The sequence below is a fragment of the Sinocyclocheilus anshuiensis genome, unplaced genomic scaffold (genome assembly GCF_001515605.1).
Source record: "Sinocyclocheilus anshuiensis isolate Anshui unplaced genomic scaffold, SAMN03320099.WGS_v1.1 scaffold2630, whole genome shotgun sequence".
In the NCBI taxonomy this organism is placed as follows: domain Eukaryota; kingdom Metazoa; phylum Chordata; class Actinopteri; order Cypriniformes; family Cyprinidae; genus Sinocyclocheilus; species Sinocyclocheilus anshuiensis.
This window is the reverse complement of record NW_015537938.1, coordinates 566066-576195: the sequence shown is the minus strand read 5'-3', so window position 1 is coordinate 576195 and position 10130 is coordinate 566066. Positions and strand designations below refer to the sequence as shown.

At 37.0% G+C, this 10130-nt stretch overlaps 1 protein-coding gene across 3 annotated transcripts in view; it reads right to left on the bottom strand.

Annotated features, from left to right (window-relative positions):
* Positions 1 to 477: 477 nt before the first annotated feature.
* LOC107660850 (ataxin-2-like protein) overlaps positions 478 to 10130 on the bottom strand; it is a 30868-nt gene continuing 21215 nt past the window's right edge. For all 3 annotated transcript variants that reach the window (XM_016450278.1, XM_016450287.1, XM_016450296.1), the window contains 6 exons: positions 7066 to 7226; positions 6792 to 6921; positions 6569 to 6678; positions 6278 to 6460; positions 1123 to 1288; positions 478 to 905 (listed from right to left, as the gene is read on the bottom strand). In XM_016450278.1, coding sequence (XP_016305764.1) covers positions 850 to 905; positions 1123 to 1288; positions 6278 to 6460; positions 6569 to 6678; positions 6792 to 6921; positions 7066 to 7226 — 806 coding nt within the window. In that variant the 3' untranslated portion in view covers positions 478 to 849. The remainder of the gene's footprint in view (positions 906 to 1122; positions 1289 to 6277; positions 6461 to 6568; positions 6679 to 6791; positions 6922 to 7065; positions 7227 to 10130) is intronic.

Below are 10130 nucleotides of genomic sequence, written 5' to 3'. Positions count from 1 at the left end.
TAATGTGAGAAATGTTGAAGGTGGCTGAATAAATTTTGAATAAATTTTGGTTTGACTGTATCTATTTGATAAATGAAGTTAACCAACTAACATTATACATACTCTCTTGGTTTCTGTACCCAATATTTAAAAAATGTACAAATGCAATAAAAATATTGGTATCGGTACTCGGTATCGGCAAGTACCAAAAATAAAAGTATCGGTATCGGGCGAGTACTGGAAAAAGTGGTATCGGTGCATCCCGAATTAAAATTAATAAACATGTTAGCTATTGGTTTGTAAATGGCTACATAAATTTTACAATAAAAGATTTACAAATCATATGGTGTATGGTGCTACAATATGAATAGAAATTGTAATTATGGCTGAGAAATTTAGCGAATGCCAGCGGTAAAGATCAACTCCGAGAATAACATTCAAAACACATGAGACAAAAGGAGAGTTAAAAAATTTATTTTTATACACTTTTTTAAATTTTTTTTGTTCTTTTTTTTAACCATTTATTATTTGCTTATTTAATAAGGGGGTTGAGGACAAAGAGAGAGGTCATTGTATTTTTTATAAAAATGTCCCTCATTCTTTCCATTTTTGTTCTGTCTTACACGCTCACTCGTTCCCTCTTTCTGCATTAGACACTATGTGCCCCCGTCCACTCAAATTAAAAAAAAAAAAAAAAAGGGAAAAAAAACAATAAAACGAGCACATTCAGTCTTGCCAGAGGTATCTAAAACAAAACCTGTTCAGTTGGATTTTATGTACAAACGAATATGCGATCACACAGGAGATCCAGATGGGGGTGCTCTCTTTCACTCTGTGGTGATCCGCACAGTTTCAGTCTCAGCCGCTCTGTCAGTTTCCAGGAGGGTGGAATGGAATCTGCTGGGAAGGATGAGCCTGCACTGACACTGATGGGAGCAGAGAAACACAAATTAATAATTTGTAATAAAACAAATTAAAAACTGAATAGTAAAAGTAATACAAATAAAATCTTGGTAAATGCATTTGCACAATGCTGTATTTTAAATATAAATTAGATCTAATTCTGTAAGCTTGTAGCTTTCGGGACACAAATTACTTGACTGCAACAAACAAACGTTAGTTTTTTGTTTGTAAGAAACTCACCCTGAGGTGGTCCAATGTAGGTGTAGTGCTGGTGGGGTCCCTGCTGGGGTGGAGGATGCCCATGCTGGGGGCCAGAACCCTGCTGAGGGGGTGGTGGGGCATGAAGCAACATCACAGGTGGAGGGCCGTGACCTCCTGAGTGGTGAGGACCCGAGAGAGCATGGGTCTGAAAGAAAAAGCAAAAAAAAAAAAAAAAGTTAAGTTAGTCAGCAAACATGAATATATAATTACAAAGGAAAAAAAAAAAAAAAAAGTAAGTTAGTCAGCAAACATGAATATATAATTACAAAGGAAAAAAAAAAAAAAAAAGGGGAGAAAATGAATGCAAAAATAGGTAAGTGTATAAAAAATTTTTTTTTTTTTACTAAAATGGTTGACAGAACACTTGGTAATGATTCAGATGCAGGGTTCCTACATATACTGCAAAATGACATTCCAGGACTTAAGGACTTTCAAACAATATTGTTGTTATCTTTCAAATAATAATAAATAAACTAATAAAATAAAATGGTACAAATAAAGTGCAGCACAAGCAAAGCATGCAATGACTGTGGCCACTTTAACATTTGAAAGGATACTATGGCAAAGTTATCACTTTCCTTTTATTTTATGAATACGATTTACCGTATGAAAGAAAGCTATATCATACACTTGGAAAATTATGAGCTATATCATGCACTAGGGGTGTGACAAACTTAGCTCATGAGCTGGGACAAAATACAGAGACTTGGTTCACTAGAACGAGATAATATTTTAATATTATTTTTAAGAAATTTTCAATTACAAAACATTTGTCGTTTAATCACAAAATGCAAAACAATGCGGTTGTACTTTGAAATGTTTAACTAATCTAGGGCCGTAACTAACAATTATTTTGGTAATCAAGTAATCTACTGATAATTTTGACAATTGAGTAATCTGGCTTTAGTATGACTATTTATATATAAACTAACGATGAGGCAATCATAATTGGTTCAAATAAAGTATCAAAACCAAGTAATTACATGGTTTTATTGAACAACACTGTTAAAATACATAATGTAATATGCCTATATATAATATGAACATAGCCAATTTAAAGTCCGCATGAACCGGAAGTTGCTGCTGACTTTCAGTATGGTGACGTATATCCACCTGAAACAGAATATTGAGTAGAGGGCAGGGTTTTATTTTTGAGCTCATCCTCATCTTTCACTCGCAGCAAACTAACGGTTTGAGGGGCGTGGTTAAGCAAATTCTGCCCAAGCCGTCAAGCGGCCCTCATCAGAGCAGGAGCGCCATTCCGGAGCGGAAGCAAAAGATCAGATTTTGATTAAAGATCACCAAGACATTTTTTTTCAGAGGATTAACTTGCATGGATTAATTGTTTACCTTGAGACTAACAATGTGCAAAAATAAATATGGTAAATTGTGATTTCATGCGGACGTTAAGTACATTACGTATTATAACAAACACCTGCAGAGGGCGCAAACGGCCTGGTGATGTTTCACTTTACAGCGTGAGTCAATGTTTAAATCCATTTAATTTTAATGTTTTGGACACAAGCAAACTCAGAGCAACTTTTATTTTGAAATCGCCATGTACAACAAATCGCATATTTAGAAATATGTTGATGTATTCTCCTGTGTTGGCATAGGTTTATAAATGATTTATATTACAAATCTAGCGAGATAACACACACTGTTTTCCCAGATGAACACAAAGCAACCCAAACTCACAGCATATGCAGAGGAAGAGTGTCGACCGAGCTGCTGAGACCACGCTTGTAAATGATAACAGTGCAACACAAAGTGCGTCAGACTTTATGCGTTCCCAAATGAAACCCAAACAAACAGCACATGCAATAAAAGCAATATTGTGCAATATTGTGAACAATATAATGCAAGCTAGGCATATGACGGTAAGAAATTTTCATGTTGCAATTAATTGCTAATGCTTTTATCACAGTATACGGTATTATCACGAAATTGAAATTTAGTTGCAAAAAAAGTGGTCAAACTATAACAGGTTTTAATGCATTTTTTTAGGGATGCACGATATTGGATTTTTGCCAATATCAGATATGCCGATATTTTTCAACTCTTTCTGGTCGATAGCCGATGCCGATATATTTCCTTTTGTTTGGAAACTTTTGCTTTCGCCTAGAAACACACAGCGTCTCCCTGACATGGCTGCATCAACACTAACTTCGGTTACTGAAACCACGCCTTCTTTCTTTGCTGCACATTTGGGCGCATTATGCAAATATTCCCACATAGTGACCTAGATATGTGGGGGTGTGTTAGAACGAGCTGTTTTAGGGGGGTGTGGCAGAGTCTTAACTTTGATAAAGAATATCTCTTTGGTTTTGAGACTTTAGTCTTTGCAACTTCAGGGATCTTATCTATTCACGAACAGCTTGTAACACTCCAAAGAGAAAGGAAAACTTGAAATCGCATCATATGACCCCTTTAAAATATAACATATTACACATTAATGAATAAATCAGTATATATAAAATTATTTAAGTGTCATGTTTGTGATTTGTTATTTTTTGTTAATGTAAGCTATAGCTTCTGACCTTTAAATCAAAACATACTCAATGATTTTATGGCATCAATTACTGCTTTATTTAATCAGAAAGTCTAAATATTATTTGTGTATTTTGCATTAATTTTATTAGAAGTAGGCCAACAGCGCCCCCTACGGAATTAACTGCTTACCGAATGGGCATTAGGACCTGGGGGAGGCTGCCGCTGCAGGTGCTATTACCATTTACTCTATCATACACCGAAGACGTCATTCTGTACATGCTTTCTCAGTTTAAATGCAGCCATCCAAAACAGTGAATCTAATCATCATTCAGGCAAAACTTTGCATCAAGAATGAGCCACACTGCTGACATGATCTAATCGCTAGCACACCCTGAGCACATGTGAGTTAATGTATTCCTCTTATCGGCAAGACATATCGGCATAATTTTTCATATCAGGCCGATGCCGATATTTACATTTAAAGCCATTTTTGACCGATTCCGATATTGGGCTGATAATATCTTGCATCCCTACATTTTTTTTTATAACAAAAAGAACTGAACATTTACATACAAATACACAAAAAAATTCACACAGATTAAAGTGCAAAAGAATAACACTTTACAATATGATCTCATTAGTTAACCTTAGTTAATTCATTAATTAATAATGAGCAATAGCTACATTTTCTACTGAAGTTATTAATCTTTGTGTAAAAAAAAACAAAAAACAGCCGTTAGTTCATTAAATAACACCATTGCATTTTGATTTTAACAACGTGTTATTAAATAATGAAATTAATGAATGTTTAGAAGAATTTTTCATTGACAGTTTATGTTAAATAATTAATTAACTAATGTTAATTAATAGAGCCTTAATGTAGCCTAAAGTGTGACCAAACAATAAAGAATCAAAATATTTTCAAAAATTATCTAGGGTGTTATTTTATCTATTTAATTATCTAGGGTATGTTATTTTGTTAAATTAGGGCTGTGCAAATAATCGGATGCGATTATCATGCGTAGTTCAATGACAAGCTACGCAATATCGCATTCATAATCGCAGGCGATACATCACCGATAATGAACGCGATATATTGCGTAGCTTGTCAGTGAACTACGGCTCTGTGTAATAAATGCTGCTTCATCTGAAAGCACGTGATGGGAGATTTACTACTAATCACAGAACCGGCTTTACTGACGAGATGCGCATGATAATCGCATTCGATTATTTGCACAGCCCTAATTAAAATGTAAAAAAAAAGTTTGAAAATAAATAGCCTATTAAGTCTAAATATTTAAGTATTTGGTACTGTGATGAACACCACTGTGAATACAAAAATCTGAATGGCTGTTTAAACCAGATATGCATCTATGGTTTACCATTTAAATATGTTTTTAGGAAGTAGTGCAGCTGCTTCATTTATGGGGTTTGAGGTTTGTTTATGGGAAGTCGTGGCCTAATGGTTAGAGAGTCGGACTCGTAACCCAAAGGTTGCGGGTTCGCGTCTCGTAAAGGCAGGGATTGTAGGGGGGGGGAGTGAATGTACAGCGCTCTCTCCCACCTTCAATACCACGACTGAGGTGCCCTTGAGCAAGGCACCGAACCCCCAACTGCTCCCCGGGCACAGCAACAAAAATGGCTGCCCACTGCTCTGGGTGTGTGTGTGTTCACTGCTGTGTGTGTGCACTTTGGATGGGATAAATGCAGAGCACTAATTCCGAGTATGGGTCACCATACTTGGCCACATGTCACGTCACTTTCACTGTCACTTTTTCACTTTCACTGGGTTTCCGGGGTTGCAACATTTCTGCTGTTCAGCGCCATCTGCTGTCAGAGTGAAAGTGTGCTTTCATTCAGCGTGTCTCCTTCACGTGTTCTGCCATGCGCTTCTCATCCGTGCTTGTTTACATTAGAGTGCGCATGCGTCTTTTACGCAGCACACAGCGGTGTTGTGCATTGTGACCAGTTGATGGAGAAAATATTCTTAAAATGCATTAAAAAAAATCTGAATAATTTGTTTTAAATAATTATTCATGGTATTTTGAAGTGCCCACGATAACAATATCGTGCATATTCACTACCGTGATATATCGCATCACCGAATACAAGCACATATCTAATGCAAGCACTATCAAAGGTTTTACCACAAACTCAACTTTATACTGATATCGCGAGACCGCTTTTCACCTCAAGGAGTAATATCGCAAGATCTCGAGCGCTCCCAAAAGCCGGGAGAAATGGTATTTTACATGTGCAGCATTGTTAATTTTGCGTAAAAAGATTGTTTTTATCGAAAACAAAAATGAACACTAATTTCATATATACTGCCTTTTAAAAATTCAAGTACTTTTTAAGTACCTTATCATAAATATGGCTGTTTTCAAAGGTTTTCAAGGACTTAAATTCTTCAAACACTTTAAGCACCTTGTACGAACCCTGCAGATGTTTAACCCGCCTGTTATGCCTTACTTTGTTGGGTCCTCTGGGACACCAAACATAAAAACAGTAATATATCATTCTATGAATTATTAAAGTAATCCAGTTTATTTTTGTTTATCCCAGTCACATTTCTGAACTGCACTGTTCAGAAATGTGACTGCCGATGTGGAGGCGTTTTGTGCATGGTTACGGTCATCACCTGTGTCAGCTGTCCTAGAGAGGAGTAGGGGTGAGGCAGGGGCTGGTGTCCCTGTAGGCTGTAGCCCTGAAGGGAGTAGGAGGCCTGTGGCGAGCTGTGTCCTGGGGGCAGGTTAGGGGGCGTGGGGGCTGACAGCGGACCAGAGTGATACAAAGACTGAGGCTGAGGACCAGACTGACCAGACTATAAAAAGAAGTCAACACAGTACATATTTAGTACAATTATTGAGAGCTTGTGAAATTTTAGGGGATCTCTTGTAGAAGTATTTAGAGAAAGTTCTGGCAGACGTACCTGTCCTGGACTGGGGGCGGGGTGTTGAGGGGGTGGCTGGCTGCCTGTGGGGGTGCTGGAGGGTTGAGGATGATGGATGGAACCGGAGTGATGAGAGAATGACTGTGGAGCTGAAGAAGAAAGAGAGAGAGAGAGAGAGAAAACAGTTGATAACACTGTACAAGAATTATATATTCACACAATGAACCAAATCCAGTCTACGATAAAAAAAAAAAATCCTTACCATACATCCCCTGCTGAGGGCCTGGTGGTCCTTCAGTTTGACCAGGGTATTGGGGGCCTGGGGGACCCAGAGTCTGTGGGTGCCCTCCCGATCCAAGCATTCGTGGTCCACCCTGGAGCATAGAATACATCTAGGACAGAGAGAGAAACAACAGAGAAACAACTCTTTTTTTTTTTTTAAAAGAGGAGGAGACAATTAACAATTTAAAACAAAATCTGCTTGTTTGAGAATATACTAGAATCATTTGTTCTACTGAAAACGTGTAGGCTGGTACCTGTCCAGGGTAGTGGGACATTGCTTGTATGACCTGGTTGTACTGCAGATACGAGGGAGGGTAAGGAGACGCCACCAGAGGAGGTCCTGCTGCTGATGCCGCAGCCTGGATCATAGGTGGCGCTGAAGAGCTGTGGTCTGGACGAGGAGTCACCACAGAACCTGAGACAGGCAAAGAAAGTAACAGGAGTAATAACCCTGCGGTCTAATGTTCATACTATCCATCCTAAATAGTATGTGAGATTAGAATAAGTGCCAAAGCATAGTATGTTGAAAGGAGTATGCCAAAAGTCCACGGTTGGTCTCCTATATACTATTACACACTCTGATGGCTATAGGCCTTTATCAGTCCCCATGTCGTCACATCCGGCTCCAATTAGTAGCGCAAAAGAACTCCAGACTAATGGACAGACGCCAGTTTGTGAAGGAAATTAAAATAATTTAGTTGGACTTAGTCATAAATGTCAATATTTAAAACTGTTTATTTATACTGATGCCCTACCATGCATGTCATCCTTTATTTTAATATGTAACATTTTCTGATCAACGCGATGGTCAGCGTCATGAGATGCTGAAGTTACTCCAAGAGGAATAATTGGACTGATTTAAATTCATTTTTAAAGGGTTAGCTCACCCAAAAATGAAAATTCTGTCATTAATTACTCTCCCTCATGTCGTTCCAAACCCGTAAGACCTTTGTTCTGCTTCGGAACACAAATTAAGATATTTTTGATAAAATCTGAGAGCTCTCAGACCCTCCATAGACAGCAAGGATATTACCACGATCAAGGCACAGAAAGTCTCCGGATGAAAGCCACATTCACTCTCTGACAGCAGATGGCGCTGAAGAGCAGAAATGCAGTGTTACCCCGGAAACCCCTTAAACAAAGCAGCTGGCTACTTTCTAAAACGTATTTAAATAGCCATTCAGATTTTTAAATTCACTATGGTGTTCATTAGGGCTGTGTATCACCAGCAAAGTCACGATACGATACGAATCACGATACATTACTGCACTGAATTTCACCTCAGCAGAATTTAGAAAAACAGCTGTTTATTAAACACTGCTTACTATAGTGCCATTTCTAACTATTGGTTCTAAACTAACGCGCTGTCTTCACTGTATCTAACGCACACACTCTCAAGGCTGATTTAAACTTGACGTGTCTGCAAGTTCGCTTTGAGTGCGCACAACGTCGTTTCGCCTGGCGGTGTGCACAACATTTTTTGTAACTTTCCGCGGAGCTTCAGTATAAATATTGCGTCAAAATTAAATCAATTTGAGCGTGATTTAAACCCGGATGATTGTAACCACTCTTAGTTCGTCTGCCTTGGGAAAGCTAGCGCGTGATTTCTGTTAAATAAAATATCTCTTTTTGAAGTGGACTTTGAGCTTTGTAACTTTGTAATGTTGCTGTTTGAGCATAAAAAAGATCTGCAGACTAACTAAAGTTGAAAAAATGAAAAAGCATAATAGGACCCCTTTAATAGGTATTTTCAAACTTGTTTTTACATTTTAATCTGGATTACAACAAGCCCTAGATATTGTTTGAAAATGTTTTGATTCTTTATTGTTTGGTCACACTTTACATTAAGGCTCTATTAATTAACATTAGTTAAACTGCCAATGAAAAATTCTTCTAAACATTCATTAATCTTCGGGAATTTTAATATTTAATAACACGTTGTTAAAATCAAAAGTTGCAACGGTATTATTTAATGAACTAACAGTTGTAATTTTTAACAAAGATTAGTAACTTCTGTAGCAAATGTAGCTATTGCTCATTATCAGTGTTAATGCATTAAAACTAAGGTTAACTAATGAGATCTTATTGTAAAGTGTTACTTTTTGGTCTTTATAATTCTTTTGCACATTAATCTGTGTGAAATGTTTTACTTTATACATATTGTTTATTACTTTATTTTAGCTATGTAAATGTTCAGTTCTTTTTGTTACAAGAAAAAAAAGTTATTAAACCTGTTATATGTTATGACAACACTTATGACAACTAAATTTCAATACAGTGATAATACCGTATACCGTGATAAAAGCATTAGCAACATGAAAATTTGATACCGTCATATGCATAGTCATGATACTCTCTCCACAATGGCAGCGCACTGCAGCAGATGGAATGAGGAGTAGGGTTGGGTATCGTTTGAATTTGATCAATTCCGATTCTGCTTATCGATTCAGATTCTTTTCGATTCCCAGTTCCGATTCCAACATGATTAAATAACTATATCAAACATTTATCCTGTGTCTCTTTTTTGCAAACCATTTAGTTGCAGCTGAATACCATGAACAAAAATCAACAGGCTACATAAAAACTGGACTCTTTAAGAGCTGTTTGTGTGCAAAATAGAACTGCATGATTCTGGATAAATTTAGTTTTTTTTTTTTTTTTGCCCCCAATGTAAGTTGTGGTTCTCTCATGATTCTGAAGAAAAAAAAAACATTAGACAACTAAACAAAATCACATGTAATTTATGAATGAATGATTCAATGACTCACTCAAGATGTATTTGTTTCATTACTGGATGAATCAGCGTTCTTGAACGAATCTCTTGTATGATTCAAAGACAAATACATTTTAACAGCCCCTTTTCACAACCTACTGGCGTAATGTAATTGATAAATCTTCATTTGAAGAGTCAAATTACTTTCAAAAGGTGATTTACTCCATTTTAATCGCTACCATACACATCGTACACAGTTTATATCTGAACTATAAACTATATCTGAACTATTTATCCCAGTACTTCTGTGATTTGAATGTTTGTAACACAGAAATAATGATACTATGTGGCTGAAAAGACTGTGAAGCCCTTTCATTCATGACAGACAGCTGCTCTCTTTAGGTCAATGGCAGCGTGAACACAAATTTAAATGTTCAAATCACACTGGTGTGATCGTACACTGCACGGACGAACCAAGTGATCACAACATTGATCGCACACGTCAAAGGATTAGGAATGAAACAGATGAATCATTGTAATTTAGGAATAGAATCACGTTGGTGTTTGAATCGCGATCTTTAACGATCTATTAAATTAAAGTGCTTT